This window comes from Hemitrygon akajei, chromosome 19, assembly GCF_048418815.1.
Source record: "Hemitrygon akajei chromosome 19, sHemAka1.3, whole genome shotgun sequence".
NCBI classification, from domain to species: Eukaryota; Metazoa; Chordata; class Chondrichthyes; order Myliobatiformes; family Dasyatidae; genus Hemitrygon; species Hemitrygon akajei.
Window position 1 is genome coordinate 33,414,402 of NC_133142.1, and position 20,755 is coordinate 33,435,156.

The window sequence follows — 20,755 nt, forward strand, 5'->3', positions numbered from 1 at the left end:
CCCTCTCCACCTCTGATCCTCCAATGAGGATTGGCTCATGGACCTCTGATTTCCTCCTCCTGAAGTCAATAATCAGCTACACACACAAAATGCTGGTGGAACGCAGCAGGTCAGGCAGCATCTTTCGGGAGAAGCACTATCGACATTTCGGGCCAAGAACCTTCTCAGAACTAACTGAAAGGAAAGATACTGACAGATTTGAAAGTAGGAGTAGGAGGGGGAGGGGAAATGTGAAGTGATAGGAGAAGACCGGAGGGGGTAGGGTGAAGCTGAGAGCCGGAAAGGTGATTGGCAAAAGGGATACAGAGCTAGAGAAGGGAAAGGATTATGGGACGGAAGGCCAAGATGAAGCCACACTCAGGTTGGAGGAACAACACCTTATATACCGGCTGGGTATCCTCCGACCTGATGACATGAACATTGACTTCTCTTACTTCTGTTAATGCCCCTCCTCCCCTTCTTACCCCATCCCTGATATATTTAGCTTTTTTCCCCCCTTCCTTTTTTTTCTCTCTTTCTGCCCATCACTCTGTCTGTTCTCCATCTCCCTCTGGTGCTCCCCTCACCCTTTCTTTCCCCATAGGCCTCCCATCCCATGATCCTTTCCCTTCTCCAGCTCTGTATCACTTTCACCAATCACCTTTCCGGCTCTCAGCTTCACCCCACCCCCTCCAGTCTTCTCCTATCACTTCGCATTTCCCCCTCCTCCCTCTACTTTCAAATCTCTCAGTATCTTTCCTTTCAGTTAGTCCTGACGAAGGTTCTCGGCCCGAAACATCGACAGCGCTTCTCCCTATAGATGCTGCCTGACCTGCTGCGTTCCACCAGTATTTTGTGTGTGTTGCTTGAATTTCCAACATCTGCAGATTTCTTTGTGTTTGCCTCTATAATCAGCTACTTGGTCTTGTGGCATTGAGTAAGAGGCTGTTGTGGCACCACTCAGTCAGATTTTCAATCTCCCTCCTATATGCTGATTCATTACCACTTTTGATTTGGACTGTGACAGTGGTGTCATCAGCAAACTTAAATATGGCACTGGAGCTGTGCTCAGCCACACAGTCATAAGTGTAAAGCAGGTAGAGCAGGGGGCTAAGCACACAGCCTTATGGTGCACCTGATCTGATGGAGATCGTGGAGATGTTGTTGCCAATTAGAATCTGGGGCCGGCAAGTGAGGAAATCAAGGATTGAATTGCACAAGGAGGCACAAGGACTTGAAGCTTATTGATTAGTTTTGAGGGGGATGATGATCTGAATGCCAAGCTGTAGTCGATAAAGAGCATCCTGAAGAATGGATCTTTGCTGTCCAGATATTCTAGAGCTGAGTGAAGAGCCAATGAGATGGCATCAACTATGGACCTGTTGCTCCAGTAGGCAAATTGGAGCTGATCTAAGTCACTTCTCATGCAGAAGTTGATGCGTTTTGTCACCAATTAGTCAAAAGACTTCATCATAATGGTTGTAATGCTACTGGATGATAGTCATTGAGACGGGTTACCAAGTTCTTCTTAGGCAGCGGTATAATTGAAACCTGCTTGAAGCAGGTGGGTACCTGAGACTGCCAAAGTGAGAGGTTAAAGATATCGGTGAGCACTCAGCCAGTCGAATAGCACAGGTCTTTAGTACTTGGTTAGGTTCCCCATCCAGGCCGGATGTTTTCCATGGGTTCACCCTCCTGAAGGCTGCATGCACGTTGGCCTCAGAGACTGAAGTCACAGGATCGTCAGGGTTGTGGGAGCTCGTGACAGTTCCTCTATGTTTTGATGGTCAAGGTGAGCAGCGAAGGCACTCAGCTCATCTGGAGGTGAAGCCCTGTGGACACGTATAGTGCTTGATTTTACTTTATAAGAGGTGATAGCATTAAAGCCCGGCCAGAACAGTCAAGCATCTTTCATTGATTCAAGTTTCATATGGAATTGTCACTTCAACCATGAGATAGCATTCCAGAGATTGTACCTGGATGTCTTGTAGCTTTCTTGATCACCGCACTTGAATGCCTCTGATCTAACCGTTAGCAGATTGGAGATCTCATGGTTCATCCAGGGCTTCTGGTTGGGGAGGATTCTGAATGATGGTGTGGGGACACACTCATCTAGAACTGCTTTTATAAAATCCCTGACAACCATGGTGTACTCATTTAGATCCACAGATGAATCCTTGAATGCAGCCCAGTCCACCAACCTGAAGCAATGCTTTAACCGTTCCTCTGCCTCCCGGGACCACCTCTTTGTTGTTCCAATCTATGGAACCTCGCTCTTTAGCCTCTGCCTGTGTGCGAGTAGGAGAAGGACAGCCAAGTAATCAGATTTCTCAAAATGTGGTCTGGGCATGGAACAGTAGGCCTTCCTTATCTTAGTATAACAGTGGTCTAGTGTGTTGGGACCTCTGGTGGCACAGGTTAGATGGTGTTGGTAATTGGGCAGAGATTTCTTCAAACAAGCCTGACTGAAATCCCGCAAGTGCATCGGGATGGACTGTTTCTTGTTTGGAGATGGCATCATGCAGTATCTCAAGCACTTTATTATAGTTGGCCGCTGGTACTATATAAACTGGGGGTAGGATCATAGATGAGAACTCCCTTGGTAAATAGAACGATGGCATCTGATTGTTAGGTGTACAAGGGCAGGGGAACACAAGTTCAACAAAGCCTCCACAGAGAGTTTATCATGAAACACACACCTCCACCCTTTGCCTTTTCCATATCAGCAGTTTAGTCCATCCTGTGTATCGAGGAGCTTTGGGGTCTGATTGTTGCACCTGGTGTGCTGGCAGTGCATTCTGACTGGTTGCACCACTATCAGGTATGAATAGTACTTATGGATAGTACTTAAAACACAATGCTCAGCATTGAAAGAGAATGCAGAGGGCTTTAGACTCATCCAGCTCTGTCAGGAGCACAAACTGCCCCACCATCAAGAATATGTTCAAAAGGTGGTGCCTCAAAAAAGTGGCATCCGTTATTAATGACCCTTGGCATTTGGAACATGGCCTCTTCACATTACTACCATCAGGGAGGAAGAATAGGAGCTGGAAGATGCAGACTCACTTTATAGGAACATCTTCTTCCCCTCCACCATCAGATTTCTGAATAGTCCATGAACTCTTGATTGTCACCTCACTATTCCTCTGTTGCACTCTTTATTATTTTACACTGTAACTTATTTTTTCATGTATTGCACTGTACTGCTGCCATAAGTTCACAGCATACGTGTGTGATAATAAACCTGATTCTGATTCTGCTCGATTTAAAACACTGGAAGCCCACAATGATCAAATAGTCTCCCTGTTTTATTGATGTTGAATAAGGGATGAACATTGGTCAGGACATCTTTCAATTAGTTTCATGAAAACTTTATATATACCTGAGGGTTTAGATGGCATTTCACCTCTTTCAAAATAAAGCCTCTTCAACTATGTAGCACACACTCAGTGTTATAGAGAAATGCCATCCTTGTCCCTAGAGTAGAATTTGAGCCCCTAAACTTTTGATTGAAAACTGATGTATCTACAATAGCCCAAACCTGTCACTTTAGCTATCTGTCATCTTTAAAGGAAATGTCAAAACTTCTTCCATACTTTACCAGGCTACTGAATGAGAAATCAGATGTATTAAATCGCCTCTGTTAAACTCTGATTGGTGTCTTGAACTCATTTGTAAGAGATTTCTTGAGTGAAGAAACATCAGTGCCTGCGGCACCTATATTTTCTGCTTTTCATCCCTCTTCTGGAATATTTTTAAGTAAAGCATACATGAATTAGCATGGGCCTCTTCCCTTTTTGCAGCAGTAACTCCCACAGACAAATTTCATTGCAAGGAAAACATTCTACTGTGGCATATAATGTGCATTAACATTCTGTGCACTCAATATTATCTGAAGGACTCATGACTTCTGAGCAATTCCGGAGCCCTGCAGTTTTTAGAGTGAATTTCAAGACTCAAAGCAAAGGAAACCTGGCAAAGGATGAGAAAAAAAATGTTCCCCTATGTTTTCTGCTGTTTGGTACTGCATTTGAATAATAAAAGGGAGTACTGCATAACAGCAAGGTCTATCTTATTATTATCTTCTAATTTATTTCTAATTATACTAAGCTGAAGGTGGGCTGTGATATGATCAAGGACTCTTCACTTACGGTAGGTGGTGTTTCCACACTACCCCTCAGCTTCTGAATAATATAATTCAATCACACTTCAGGAACATATCATACTGGAACAGTGTGGTGTGATCATTTTCTCAGTGCTCTAAAAATGTATCATTTTCAGTTGAGACTGGAGAATTGTCTTTCCTTACTGACTTCTTTCACCACTGAATCATTCCCTTCAAATGGAGGCTGTCCCCACTACGTCCCCTGGTCAGAACAAAGGATGGATTGTGGTGCAAGTTGCGATGCACTTTAATTCGATGCACTAAGGTGGTGGCTGACATTAATCAATAAGATGAGGGCTTTATTTCGCACCCCCCCCCCACCATTTTTGGCATTTTATTTATACAGTTATAGGTTGTCCTGATATATTACATAGAGCATACACCATACATGTTCTACACTTTGCACAGCATTTAAATAAATTCATCTCAAAGGCAGTCAAGTACATTAAATGAAATGGCTTATAATCACCCAACCATCTAATAAAACTGTCTATTCCTTTTTTTATGTTTTACTACTGGGTGCATTTCTTGAATCTAATTTGTTTTCGAGATTTTTTTTGAAACAAGTATTGATGATATGATTAGAAAAAAGTTTCATAAAATTTTTAGAAAATCACCACCAGCTATAAAACTTCCAGCTAACTGTTGAAATTCTACATTTTTTATTCCTTAGCAACTAAATTTATAAATGATATGGAGAAGGATTGTGATAACAAGGGACAAGGAAAAGTCATTGTAGGGTAATGTTATTGGTGGAAGTGTACATAACTTACAACCACCAACATTGAGTTGGAGTTCCCTTTAACAGGCTGATTTTACGTGATGAGGTAATTACGCAAAGGTCTTTTACTGCGCTTTGTATTCAGCTTTTGATGTTCAATAAATAAATGAGTTGCTATGGTTTTTCTTAAACATAAAACACCTCCACTATTTTATTTCTGAAAACCTACACTGGTGATCCCGATGCTCCAGATCAATTCCAGGATTATTGACCATGTCGACCAATGAGGTCTCTTTTGAAACTGCTGGAACTTTGGGAGCAACATGCCATTATTTGGTTTGTATAAACAAAGGCCCATTTCGCACTGTAAGAAATCTCCGCTGACAACACCAAATATTTCTACGTAGTAGCATCACTTAGTAACTCCATGGCTGCAAGGGTGGTGTGTCTCCTAGAACACGCCCCTGAACACAATAAATCCCAATCACTGAAAACTCACCTCTTACACACTTTTGGACTAACGGAGTCTGAGAGCGCCAAACAGTTGCTCTCCTTGCCCGGCCTTGGCGATGTTGAGCCATCAGAGCTAATGGACCACATGCTGTCTCTCCAGGGAAATCACCATCCTTGTTTTATTTTTAAAGAACTCTTCAGGCAGCAAATGCTTGAGCAAGTTCACAGAGCCCTCACTAATGCACTCGTGAAGAACTATAATGGCTGATAGTCTACACTCAACCAGGCAGCAGTGCATCATTCCTCCTCCTTTCTCTACCTCAATAAGCCCGGTCAGCAAGGCCCCAAACGTAAGGATGCCAGTGGCTACAAAGCAGGCAACGCCAGGCCTGTGTTTTTACCAGGCTCGCTTTGGTACGAATGCTAGGAAGTAGCATCTGTCTTGCAGCTTCGACAGTGCCAGCACATTGGGACATCAGAGGGCTGTGAACACTGTGGGTTCCATCTGCCAGGGTCATCTACAGTTCATTACAGACACCCTTTCCAGGCGCTTCCCGTGTGACATGGGTGCTCAAGTGAGTGTTCTGCCAGCATCACCTATTGAGGAGAAGGCAAAGTGTGAAGGAACCTCACTGGAGATCACCAGCAGCAGTAGGATCCAGATTTATGGGACATGACGGGTGACACTCTGCTTCAGTGGGCAACATGGGACTAAATCCTGGCTAAAGTGACTAGATCTCTGCTTGGTGCAGATTTCCTGTGTGCCCAAGGACTATAAGTCGATCTTAACAACTGCCAGCTTGTGGATGTCAAGGACTTTTGAGTCATTACCCTGCTCCCCCAGTAAGTTCCCCACAACATCTCTGTCAAGCACATGCACCATCGCACGTGAGCTTAGTCAGCTGCTGGGCAAATTCCCAGACCTCACCAAGCCCACACTCTCCACTACAGTCACAAAACATGGGGTCAGAAACCACATTTCTACAACTGGCCCACCAGACCATGCCCGCGTGTGGAATCTGGACCCGATTGTTACCTGGTCCTACACATCCAGGACTTGTTGGCATGTTCAGCTGGAAAGTTAATTTTTTCCCCCAAAGTCAATCTATTTAGGAGCTACCATCAGGTGCCCAAGTGCTTGGAGGACATTTCCAAAATGGCTGTGATAACGCCATTTGGCCTCTTTTGAGTTTCTGCACATGCCATTTGAGCTGAAAAATGCAGCACAGACTTTCTAATGGCTGATGGACTCTGCATTAAAAGACTTAGGTTTTCTTTCATTTACTGGATGACATACTTGTTACCAGCGCGTCCAAATGCGAACATGTAACTCACCTCTGCATACTGTTGAGCACTTAAGCCAACATGCGTTGATTATTAACTCCGCTAAATGCCAGTTTGGGTTGACAACCATCGACTTTCTCAGCTATTGCATCTCTGCAGAAGGTGTGAAAACCCTCCCATCAAAAGTAGCCGCTATTCTGTATTTCCCACTGCCCCGCACTGCTAAACCACTGCAGCAGTTTATCGGCATGGTGAGTTTCTATCACCACTTCATTCCGCAAGCAGCTGAACTTGTGCTTCCCCAGTATAGTGTACTTAAAGGCAACACCCCTAAACACATGCTTGACTGGTCAGCGGACATGACCAAGGCATTTGATGACACCAAACAAGCTCTTTCTAATGTGATCCTACTGGTGCACCCCCTCCCCATAGGCGTTACTACTGATGTTCCCGATGTTTCAGACTATGCTGTGGGTGCTGTGCATGAACAATGGGTTGGAGGCATGTGGCAGCTGCTCGTGTTCTTCAGCCTGCTGCTCCACCCCTACAAAAGGAAGGAGAGCACATTTGACCATCAGGCTGGCCACCCTTTTTGTTTCCTTTTAGAGGGTCACCATTTCACAGCGTTCATTGACCACAAACCCCTCATGCACATGAAGGCCAAAATATCAGGTCCTTAGTGTTGTGATGGAAAATAACTGGTTCTTTGAGTCTCCACAGTAGAGGCCTGGACATACACAGTTTTAATAATAAGGAATTTATTTACAAGGGGAAGTCGGGTCAACACAAGCAACTACAATACACAGGAAGCGGTGTGGGGACAGGGTACGGTTACACAAACAAAGAACAAGGGAAAAGCACTACAACAGCTATTCCCCTTGACCTTGGATAGCCGTGGCTCCCTTACCAGGACAAACGATAGACCTTCCCAAACATAAATCAATGCACTTACCTCCAATGTGGTGGTCTGTAAGAGAGGGCTAGCCAAGGGCAAGTCTCACCTTTTAAAGCATGGGGCTGGGCGAGATAATCCAATTAAGGTGACCAATAATTTAGGTGTGCATTGATTAGTTGGGAGGGACCAAATGTTGATTGGCATGTGGTGTGTCCTCCAACCAGCCAGGTGGCGGTATATCTGTCACGTGGCCGGTATCTCTGGATACACTTGGTCTGCATGGCGGCAGTGCCAACTGACCTATGTATCCGAGTTCACAACTGATAAACAACTTAGCAAGGGAAAGAAATAATATCGTGGTTGATTGCCTCTCACAGCCTGCTGTTGAGGCCATACACAAAGGGGTTGTCTATGCAGGTATGGCAGCCAACCAAGTTACTGACCCAGAAATCAGGGCCTTCTGAATAGCGGTTACAGGCCTGCGGTTGGCTGACATTAAGTTCAGGGAAGCTGGGGTTTCTCTCCTGTGCGATGTCTCAACCAGTCACCCTCGCTCCATAGTGCCCGCAAACTGGAGATGGACAGTTTTTGACTCCATACATGGCCTCTGGCATCCGGACTGGAAGGCCTCACAGACCTCTGGGCTGTGATGGCCCTGATTCTTGGCGTTAGGCTACATCACACCACGGTACATCACTCACAGTCCAATGGCCTAAGTGAGTGGTTTCTCTGCTCCTTTAAGGCTCCTCTGAGGGCTTCCCTGATGGATGAGTGTTAACATGATCATCTCCTACGGGTCCTGCTAGGGCTCAGAACAACTCCAAAAGAGGACCTGCAGTTGTCTGCAACTGAATTGGTATACGGGAAGCCATTGCAAATGCCAGGTGATTTTATTCCTGACACCACAACGCCCGGTTGGCCTCTCAAAAGCACTCCACCCTCCTCAGTAAATTCTGTTCCTTTGCACCTATTCCTACCTCCCATCTAGGCATACAGCACTCTTGACCCACATTCTGCCTTTTTGTCTTTGTCCACCATGATGCACAGCAACATCCCTTCCCCACCTCTGATCCTCTGATGAGGACTGGCTCGTGCACCTCTACTTTCCTTTTCCTGAAGTCAATAATCAGCTCCTTGGTCTTGCTGACATTGAGTAAGAGGTTGTTGTTATGGTACCACTCAGCCAGATTTCCAATCTCCCTCTTATGTGCTGATTCATCACCACCTTTGATTTGGTGTCACTAAAACAATGGTGTCACCAGCAAACTTGAATATGGAATTGAAGCTGTGCTTAGCCACACAGTCATAAGCGTAAAACGAGTAGAGCAGGGGGCTAAGCACACAGCCTTGTGATGCATCTGTTCTTAAGGAGATCATGGAGAAGATGTTGTTGTCAATCCAAACTGACTGGTGTTTCTGAGCGAGAAAATCGAGAATCCACCTGAACAAGGGGTGTTGAGGACAAGGCCTTGAAGCTTATTGATCAGTTTTGAGGGGATGATGGTATTAAATGCCAAGGTTTAGTCGATAAAGAGCATCCTGATGTATATATCTTTGCTGTCCAGATGTTCCAGGCTTCAGTGAAGAGCTAAAGAGATGGAAAATACTGTGGACCTGTTGCTCTGGTAGGCAAATTGCAGCAGATCCAACTCACTTCTCAGGCAGTTGATATGTTTCATCACCAACATCTCAAAACACTTCATCGCTGTGGAGGTAAGCGCTACTGGACGATAATCATTGAGGCAGGTTACCACGTACTTCTTAGGCACTGGTATAAGAGAAGTCTGCTTGAAGCAGGTGGGTACCTCAGGCTGCTGAACAAGGGGTTAAAGATCTCGGTGAACTCTCCGCCCATCCCATCTCATCATTCATTCTTCACACCTTGCTACCTTAGAGATGCACCCACCATTCTTTACCCATGAACTTCCTATAATAGACAGCAAGCTGAACTGCCTGCCTCTGTGCAGAGGAAGGTTTGATAAATATACATGATTACATAAGAGAATGTATTTAGGTCTGAATTCTTTTGTTAGCAGAGATACAGTAAGTGTTACTAATTGTACATTTTAAATTGTTTAAAGGTGAAAAGGAAGCTATGAATAGCTAGAGATAAAGGGCAGGAGGTGGGAAAGGATGGGTTGGTGTTCAATGGAAGGCTGGTTAATTGCAACCTTGTGACCTTGCTCTACCGGTGCAAAATAGTATACACATCTCTATATCCTGAACAGCAAAGTGAGAACAGGCTCTCTTGCCCTTGTTACTCACCTCATCTTCCTTCTTATCTGAAGCAGATCTGAAACTTTTCTTCCACCCGCAGGTCCAAATTTACTGATCCGCAATGTTTTGTAATTTTCAGCAAACACTGCTGATTTTGAAGTCGCAACATGATAGATGATTGGCTGACTGGCAGGAGGCAAAGTGTGGGAACAAAAGAGGGCTTTCTTGGTTGGCTGCTGGTCTCTAGTGGTATTCCACAGGGGTCAGTGTTAGGACTTCGTTTCTCATTATAGGTCAATGATTTGGATGACAGAATTGATGGCTTTGTGGCCAAGATACGAAGACAGGCAGAGGGACAGGTAGTGTTGAGGAAGCAGGAAATCTGCAGAATACCTTCGACAGATTAGGAGAATCAGCAAAGAAGTGGCAGATATAATACAGTGTGGAGAAGTATAAGGTCATGCACATTGGTAGAAGGACTATTTTCTGAATTAGAGGTGCAAAGGGACTTGTGAATGCATGTGTAGGATTTCCTAAAGTTTGACTTGTAGGTTGAGTTGGTGGTAAGGAAGGCAAATGCAATGTTAGCATTCATTTCAAAATGACTAGAATATAAAAGCAAAGATGTAATGCTGAGGCTTTATAAGGCACTGGTTAGAGTATTGGGAGTAGTTTTGGGCCCCTTCTCTAAGAAATGGTATGAGAGGGTCCAGAGGAGCTTCACGAGAATTATCCCAGGAATGACGTGGTTAACATATGAGGAGCACTTGATGGCTCTGAGTCTGTGCTTACTGTATCTTGAATATTGAAAGACTCAGATAAAGTGGATGTGGTGAGGATATTTTCTAAAGTGGTTAACTCTAGGATTAGAGGGCACAGTCTCGGAAATAGGAGAACACCCCTGATGGCATGGAAGAGTAGAGCTGATGGGCCTAATGGCACAATTCTACTCCAATGTCTTCTGGTCTGATAAAGAGCTCCTCCAATGAACTTCACCTTCAGGATGGCAACTCATTTAATGGCACACCAGGTAAAAAGCATTCATTATAGTGTTGCTGTGATTCGTTGCTTGGATTCAGTTGGCTTTGAAGTCAGTGACCCACCAGGTAGATCCAAAACCCTTAGTCTATTTAAATGGTCAGAAAGTGAGAACAGATTTCCGTGGAACTGTTGAAATAGCAGTTCTGTCATTCTGTGGTGGCACACTAGCTACGCAAAGTAATGGCATTGACCTTGAAGTTGGTGACAACTCCTTGGGGATTTGGGGTTACCTGTACGATCACACGTGTGCAGTCAGTGTCTCCCTGCTCCTGTATTAAGCCAGTGTGCGTTTCATGCCCATTCTTGCTCAAGTGACTATGTGATCCCGTAAACCTTTGTGGTCTTTTGATACTGGTTGAATGCCCAGCTGGTGCAGTCTTTCATTGATTCTATCATGGTTAATATTCTATTATGGATTTATTGATAATGCCCACAAGAAAAAGAATTTTAGGATTGTATATGGTGATATACGTATATATACTTAGATAATAAATTTACTTTGAACTTTAAAATGTTTCCAATGCATCATTACCTAGAAGATGGCAGATGACATACATTCCAATCCTCCTAGGACATGACTATCAACAAAATTCTCAACCTTTTCCTGTAGATCAGGTGGAAAATGGAATGGTAGTAAAAGAAACTTTGTCCTTCTCTCACACCTCATTCTCCTATCCTCCCAACTTTGCACCACAAGAAATTCTACAGATGCTGGAAGTCCAAAGCAACACACAGGACTGGAGAAGGGTCTTAGCCCGAAACATCGACTGTCTGTCCATTTCCATAGATGCTGCCTGACCAGCTGAGTTCCTGCAACTTTTCAGTTTAGTTTGTGCAAGACTCGCTGCTGTCTTGCTTGGTTGGTACCTTGGGGAAGCCATTTCATATCTGCAGTATGAATGTGTCTAGCACCCAGGCTGTCATGGCCTGCAAGCACATTATTATGTAAGTTAGGGGGAGGCACAGAGGCGCAGCAGTTAGCATAACTACTGAGATTTGGGTTCAATTCCAGCCGCTGCCTGTGAGGAGTCTGTATGCTCTCCCCGTGACCACAGGAATTTCCTCCTGTTGCTTGGGTTTCCCCACAGATTCCAAAGACATATGGGTCAGCAGGTTACTTGGTCACGTGGGTGTAACTGGCTGGCACGGGCTCGTCGGGCTGGAAGAGCCTCTTACTGTGCTGTATCTCTAAATACATAAAATAAACTCTGTTGGACTCCCAACAGCTCAGAAATGTAATAAGCTTACTGTTGGAGAAGATTACAGCCTGAGGATAAATGGCTATCACTTGAAATGTTTGAGCATTTAATGGCTCTCTACCTGTATTTAGTATTTATAGATACAACATGGTAACATGCCCAATTACACCCATGTGACCAATTCACCTACTAACCCATACATCTTTGGAATGTGGAAGGAAACTAGATGAAACTTCTAGGTCACAGGGTGTACACAAAAACTCCTTACAGACAGCAGCAGAATTGAACTCAGGTCCCTGCGCTATGATAGTATTACACTAACAGGTAAACCACGGTGTCGCCACTCACTAGAGCTTAAAAGGATGCTGAAGAATTTATTTGAAACCTACCAAATATTGAACAGTCTAGATAGATTGGACATGGGGAGGATATTTCCAATAGTGGGAGAGTCTGGGACCAGAGGACACAGCCTCAGTATAGAAGAACATCCCTTTAGAAAAGAGATGATGAGGAATTTCTTTAGTCAGAGACTGATGAATCTGTGGAATTCATTGCCACAAATGGCTGTCGAGGCCAAGTCACTGGGTATATTTGAATGAACGAACGAGGTCTCCGTCGGTCAGGGTCGACCATGGATGTTGTGTCCCAGCTGTCTAGATATGCAAGCCAGGGCACTACGATATGGAGAGCAAGCTGCTGCCCATGTAGCAAGCTCCCCCTCTCCATGCACCCGATGAACCCAAAGGAACGGCAGAGACCGATACAGTTTGGCACCAGCAGCGTTGCAGTAGCCTCCGGTCTGCATTGAACTCAACGTAGGACTGTCTTAGTTACTCCAACTCCGGATTTTTCCCTCTGGGTTTACTCCCGAAGCCTTCCCCATGAGTGGATACAGCCGCAAGGGGAGGCTAATAGTGATTGATTAATTATGGCCACAAAAGTTACAGAGAAAAGGCAGGAGACTGGGTTGAGAGGAAAAATAAATCAGCAATGACTGAATGGCAGAAGACTCGACCGGCTAAATGGCCTTACTCTGCTCCTTTGTCTTATGGAAACTGTGGGAAAAAAAGCAATATGACAGTGAGACAGAGAGATAGAAGCTGGAGAGGGCAAGAAGCTCAACTTGGACAAAGAGAAAGATTAAGGGGAAATATGTCAAAGTTAAGGAAAGACAATTAGAGACAAGAGCATAACAAAAGAAGCAGGAACAAGACACTTAGCCCCCCCCCCCCCACCACATACCTGCTCAGCCTTCCCTCCCACAAATTCCACGTTTGTAGCACAAAATGGTAGAGGAACTCAGTAGGTCACATAGCATCCATGGAGGAGAGTGAACTGTTGACATTTCAGGCTGAGACTCTTCTTCAAGACTGGGAGGGAAGGCAGAAGACACCAGAATAAAAAGGTACAGGGTGGGGGTGAGGAAGACTAGCTAGAAGGTGATAGGTGAAGCCAGGTGGGTGGGAAAGGTAAAGGGCTGGAGAGGAAGGAATTTAATAGAAGAGGAGAGTGGACCATCGGAGAAAGGGAAGAAGGAGGAGCACCAGGGAAAGTGAGGCAGATGAGGAGAAGAGGTAAGAGGCCAGAGTGGGGAATAGAAGAAGAGGGAAGGTGGAGTGATATGAATTACTGGAAGGAGAAATTTATGTTCATGCAGGTTGGACCCTACCTAGAGGGTGGCCTCACAGTGGCAAAAGAGGAGGCCACGGACCAACACAGCAGAACAGGAGTGGGGATAGCAATTAAAATGACTGACCACCAGGAAATTCTGCTCTTGATGGATAGATCATTCTGTTTTCTGTTAACCAATTCTCAATCAATGCTAGGATATTACTCCTAATATATCTGATACTACCTCCAATATCTGCTTAATTACCTCAAATGTGACACCCGATCAAGGTTCATTTGTAAGTGCAAATGCACCTTATTGGGTTGTTTACCATACCTGTCTGCTAGATTGAACCGGAAAGAAGGCAGGCTTGTCAAAGTTTAATTGCCCTTGTGAATACTGCTCAACTCTTTACATTTCTGCCCCACAAGTACCCTGTTGACACTTACTAATGACAGAGTCCAGCATTTTCCCTGATTCTAATACAGCTTTAATGGGTCTTGAGTTTCTTGTTTACTGTCTCCCATGGTTATATTGCTACCTTCTCTGAGGACCATGGAATAATGGATAATGACAACTAACATCCCAAAATATATGCTCAGAACTACTTATGTTATCCATATAACCTGAGTGCTGAGAATGATTTATTAGCTCCATCCATACAGTCTGGTTGTATGTCCACAACCACCTCCTGCAGAACACTAAGGTGCAGACCATCAGGTCCAGGAGATACACAGAAAGGAGAAGCAGCACCTTGTATTCTGTCTTGGTAGTCTCTAACCAGACAGCGTCAACAGCAATTTCTCTAACATCCAGAAACCTCTCCCCTCTGCACTCCTCTTGCATCTTCCTTTATCCCTCAGGTCCCTTTACCTCTTCTCTTTCCCCTCTCCTTCCCCAACGAGATCTACTCATCACCTTCATCTTCCTCTGGCTCCCTGTCTCTTTCATGTTATGCCATGGTCTAATGTACTCTCCTGTTGTTTTCCTTCTTATTCAGCCCTTTGCATCTTCAACCCATCACTTTCCAGCTTCTCAAATCATTCCCTGACCCACCTCCTTAATATTCCTACTTTTCCCCTTCACTCAGACTCATCTATCACCCACCAGCTCATGCTCCTCCCAGCCTTCTCGCCTATTTGTTCTGGCTTCTGCCCCCGTTGAGTGTCAACTGTCCATTCCCCTCCATAGATGCTGCCTGACCTGTTGAGTTCCTCCAGCGTCTTCTGTGTGTGTTTTCATTTATGTTAGTTTGTCTGTTCCCTTTGGATGTCAGTCCTCTAATATTTAAAATAATAAAACTACAGTCCTCTATTATATTTAAGACATTCTCTTAAAAATAAGACAGCAAATATTTGTTTAACTTCATTTCCACTCTCTTATTTCCCAATTTTTCATCAGCGGGACTTGGAATGCAGGACAATTAATTCATTAATTCAATAATGTACATTGTTTAGATATTTCCACTAGATACAAGGACACTGGAGACTATATAATCCACTTTAAAACTGCAGGTCATAATCAGAAAGCAACTGTCAATTAATAAGAAATTTTGAACCTAAATATCCTTAGGTGATCATTGCAGAAGATAAAAAAAATTAGTTTTAACAGCAGCAGACTATGGTGCTCCCACTCTTTGAAAGTGCCTTCTATGATTTAAGTAAAACTAAGCAATATGTGCATGAACATAGCAATGTCATAGCTATAATTAACTATCCTCTCACACCCCAGTGCTTTGTTACCACTAATGAATGTTTAAATGGAATCCTTTACATTATGAGTCAATGGAACCAATGATGTGTGTGGATGCAAACTGTGTCCTTTGTTAGCTCTCCTTTTCATTGGGAGAAATTAAATTGAGAATGTTGGAGTCACTTCTTTTAATAATGATGAAGCTTCAAATGGAATATTTAACCTGATAAGTGACCTTTCCTAGAAGGAAGGAATTCTCTTGAAAAATTGTGTTAGCTTATCCTTGAATAATGAAAGCAAGAACCTGTGCTGGATTGAAAGGCAAAATTTCTAATTTTGAAAAATCACATGTATGCTGGAAGTACCTACATTATCTACGTAACCTCAGGGCTGACAACACACTACTAGCTCTGAAAATAGAATCTGCTTAATTCTACCTCTTATTTTAAATTATTCTTTTATAAAAACTCAAAAAGGTCGGCACAACTAATTTCTGTAAAATTAAAAACAGAAGAAACTAAAATATGGCATATTCATGAGCCATTGGTACTGGATTGGCTGCTAAATCTGAATCATCCCAGAAGAATACTGATGTTTCACAGCTGCAAAGCTTCCAAATCCAAACAAGTAGTGATATTTGCTGTTTGTAAACTTAGTCTTGGCTTCTGGGCACACTCTATCAACAAGAATATTCTCAGCTGATCCCTAAAAGCAGGTGTGCTTTCAACATCTAGACTTGATACGGTTGCAAGAGTTGATTTAAACTACTTAGAAAGAGGAAGTCTGTTCACCAGTTTTGAGTCGAATCGTTCAATTGCAGCATCACTAATAAGGGTCAATTAGTTTTACTCAGATGCCCTAGACTTCAATGTAGGAGTTGCTTTCATTTTCAGAAGAAGATGACAAGTCATGATCCAATTTGAAAGAAGTAGCTGGGATTGCTGATGCCGCTATGGGAATGAAATCATCTTCAGGAGACAGGAGAATTTAATGACAACCTTTCCAGCATTGATAAAAACTGAAAAAAAGTGGATTAAATTTTGAAGATTCTCAAATTCTGCCAATGAAATATTGGCAATGCAAACTGAAGGCACATCACAAGGTCTGGTCTAGAATTGTCCTTGCCAGTAAATACATGTAATGTTTAGTAACTTAGATATGGCAATAAAATAAATTTCAACCAAAAAGACCTCTCATAGACAATAGACAATAGGTGCAGAAGTAGACCATTTGGCCCTTCGAGCCTGCACCGCCATTTTGAGATCATGGCTGATCAACTACTATCAATACCCGGTTCCTGCCTTGTCCCCATATCCCTTGATTCCCCTATCCATAAGATACCTATCTAGCTCCTTCTTGAAAGCATCCAGAGAATTGGCCTCTACTACCTTCCGAGGCAGTGCATTCCAGACCCCCACAACTCTCTGGGAGAAGAAGTTTTTCCTTAACTCTGTCCTAAATGACCTACCCCTTATTCCCAAACCATGCCCTCTGGTACTGGACTCTCCCAGCATCTGGAACATATTTCCTGCCTCTATCTTGTCCAATCCCTTAATAATCTTATATGTTTCAATCAGATCCTCTCTCAATCTCCTTAATTCCAGCGTGTACAAGCCCAGTCTCTCTAACCTCTCTGCGTAAGACAGTCCAGACATCCCAGGAATTAACCTCGTGAATCTACGCTGCACTTTCTCTACAGCCAGGATGTCCTTCCTTAACCCTGGAGACCAAAACTGTACACAATACTCCAGGTGTGGTCTCACCAGGGCTCTGTACAAATGCAAGAGGATTTCCTTGCTCTTGTACTCAATTCCCTTTGTAATAAAGGCCAACATTCCATTAGCCTTCTTCACTGCCTGCTGCACTTGCTCATTCACCTTCAGTGACTGATGAACAAGGACTCCTAGATCTCTTTGTATTTCTCCCTTACCTAACTCTACACCGTTCAGATAATAATCTGCCTTCCTGTTCTTACTCCCAAAGTGGATAACCTCACACTTATTCACATTAAACGTCATCTGCCAAGTATCTGCCCACTCACCCAGCCTATCCAAGTCACCCTGAATTCTCCTAACATCCTCATCACGTCACACTGCCACCCAGCTTAGTATCATCAGCAAATTTGCTGATGTTATTCTCAATGCCTTCATATAAATTGTTGACGTAAATTGTAAACAGCTGTGGTCCCAATACCGAACCCTGTGGCACCCCACTAGTCACCACCTGCCATTCCGAGAAACACCCATTCACCGCTACCCTTTGCTTTCTATCTGCCAACCAGTTTTCTATCCATGTCAATGACTTCCCCCCGATGCCCTGAGCTTTGATTTTACCCACCAATCTCCTATGTGGGACCTTATCAAATGCCTTCTGAAAATCGAGGTACACTGGATCTCCCTTGTCTAACTTCCTGGTTACATCCTCGAAAAACTCCAATAGATTAGTCAAGCATGATTTACCCTTGGTAAATCCATGCTGGCTCGGCCCAATCCTATCACTGCTATCTAGATATGCCACTATTTCATTCTTAATAATGGACTCTAGCATCTTCCCCACCACCGATGTCACCTCATAAGGATAAAAGGTTAAAATTTTTAAAACAGTTAAGATTTGAAAGGAACAAATGTGATTACAGAATTATTCTGCTACTGTCATAAACTTCACTTAGCATTAGGTTTACCATTCAACAGTTGATGTGATTTTTTGTCATATGCTTCTGTTTTTCTGAAAAAAAATTCTGCTATTTGTGTACATTTTTATACTAAATATTCCAGGTAACTTTACAAACTCACCAAATTATGACTTCCCATGCTAATATTTTACCAGAGCTCACATGTTTCATACTTTTTATAAATGAATCATCGTAAACTATTTATAGTGAACAAATATAACTATGAACATTCAATTGCTTATCTCTGCCATTTTGGGTAAACAGAAGATAATAGCTTTGCTTTTTTAAATTTCAGTATTAGAACAGAAGCTCAAAGGAAACTGCTTCACATCCTGGCACTTAAGATTAGGATACAATAAGATATGTGCTAGTTCGATTTACTTGCCTTGGTTGTTTTAACCTTGTTGCCACTGCTGCAGGACCATCCGGAAAGATCTGGAAGAACCTTGCATTCTTCACCTTCCAGGCAGGGATCCATGTGGCACCACCACTTTTGCATCACTACAGAAGCTGGAAAAGCATGGAAAGGGAACTATTTCAGAGGATTAACAAATGACCTTGTTACACATGCAAGTAGAAAGTAGGAAACAAACTATTTAGATTGTACTATTGAAGCTGAGGTACCAACCTCAAACAAAGAAGCTATTAAATATAATATACCTCATTGTCTGTGTCAGAGTGATTTTTGGGTTTAGATCATTTACATTTAACAAATAGCTTTGGCTACCAGTCTTCTGTTCCTTGACAATGTATTGTGGATTTAATTTGGAACAATGCTTTTCCTAAAAGCTATGAATCCCAGTCCAGATACTGCTGGCGTCTGTGGGATGGATATGAATCAGAAAGTGTGAAGTTTGTATGTAGATTCAAAAGAAAGCATTGTAAATATGGAATTGACCTTTGTGTTTAGCAAATAAATATCGAGCCCCACACTGGGCCAGCAGACCTTTCCACCAAAAGCGTCTCCGTATGATGCCTGCTGAACCTGTTTTGTCGAATACAAAGGCAGCTTTGTATCTACCAGTATCTCTCTCTCCGGTGATTTCATTCACGCAACAACAGTCTGGTTGTTGGGGTCAATTTGGTTTTATGGTTGAATCTTTGAGCTTCATTTACTAGTTTTAAGTTTCCAACAAATATAAATGGGCCATGATTATAAGAGACATTACCAGAGTTTTGGAAGGTTCTTGATGAACTCTGAAATAGATTGACTCTACCTGTTAAGATATGCATTTGTAGAGTGCAAAGATCTTTAATTTTAAAGCTGTTTATCTCTTTTGTTTTATTCATTGGGCACAGCTCATCTCTTCAATAACTTTCTTCAGTTTTGAAGTCAAGGATTCTCCGACCCCAGTATATACAACAACAAAGCTGTCCTCCCACTTCCTGTCCCCTACAATGGCAAAGGTTTAAGGTTCTTAAGCAAGTACTTCATACTGTGAGCAAAGAATCTGAGATGAGGAATTATAACAAGAACATCAACAGAAGCTGCTTAAAAGCATGAACACAGCACAAACATCATCTACAAATTCACCAACAACACCACTGTTACTGGAAAAATCGCAGATGGCAACGATGAGACGTCCAGGAGTAAGATATATCAACGGGTTGAGTGGGGTCGCAACAACAGCCTCACACTCAATGTCAGCAAGAACATGGAAGTGATTGTGCACTTCAGGAAGAGGAGGGCAAGAGAACATACTCTAGTCGACATTGGGGAGTCAGCAATAGAAAGGATGATCAGCTTCAAGTTCCTGGTCATCAGCATTTTAGAAAATCTATCTGGGGCTCAATATATTGGTGCAATCATGAAGAAGGCATTGTCAAGAGGCAGTACCTAAATGAAGCAGCATCCATCATGAAGGATCTTTCCCGTCCAGGACACGCCGTCCTCTCATTACTACCATCGGAGTGGAAGTAGAGCAACCTGAAGACGCACACATAATGGTTCAGAAATTGCTTCTTCCCCTCTGCCATCAGATTTCTGACTGGTCCATGAATCCATGAACATTCTTGCTATTCCTTTTGCATAATATATTTATTTGTTATTTATAGTAATTTAATGTTGTACTGTAAACAAAACAACAAATTTCATTTCACGTGATAATAAATCTGATTCTGATTTTGATTCCGAGGAAAAAAACTCACTAGTTTCTGAAGCTCTGTTAAATGAGGAGGTTCAGCAGGTTTTGCCAGTGCTTCCATGCTGTTCAACAGAAAGGGCAACTGTACCCCTTTCCAACATAACCTGCAGAGGTCACTGAGTAGTTACTCCACCATAAACAGAAACCCAGGAAATTGTGTGCATTGTTGCATGATGTTTAGCTACTTAATGAGACAATAAATCAATATTACTCTTTAATAACCTCTGTGCACCCATACATTTATTTTATAGTTGTGAATAAATATTTCAAAGTTTCTGATCTATTTATAATAATAAAAATCACTTTTTCATTTGATTTTTAAAGATAATGTCGTTTCAGCAACCTAATTGTAAGTGTATGTTCAGATGTTCATTTTGCAACATAAAGAAAAATAATTTTTTGCAACTTAGTCTTCTGTCTCAGAATTATTCCATGGGAGTGACTGCTCAGTTTGCTGGATGGCATCCCTTATTGGGTGACAGAGATCCCTCAGACCTAACAACTGACCAAAACCAATTTGAAGAAAAAGGTGTGGATTTGGAGAGCCATGAGACATGCTTCCATGCTGCATTACTCTGAGAGTACAAGCAAGAATCAATTAGAAAGAAATATAATACCACCTGCTTTAATACTAAAAGATTTGTTTAGATCAGTGCCAAACTAAGATGACAGAGCTATTATTGGA

At 42.8% G+C, this 20,755-nt stretch overlaps 1 protein-coding gene across 4 annotated transcripts in view; it reads right to left on the reverse strand.

The window, feature by feature from the left end:
• Positions 1-20,755, reverse strand: part of LOC140741864 (chemokine-like protein TAFA-4) — a 316,916-nt gene that overhangs the window by 92,807 nt on the left and 203,354 nt on the right. For all 4 annotated transcript variants that reach the window (XM_073072352.1, XM_073072353.1, XM_073072351.1 and 1 more), the window contains one exon: positions 18,312-18,436. In XM_073072352.1, the coding sequence (XP_072928453.1) occupies positions 18,312-18,436 (125 nt within the window). The remainder of the gene's footprint in view (positions 1-18,311; positions 18,437-20,755) is intronic.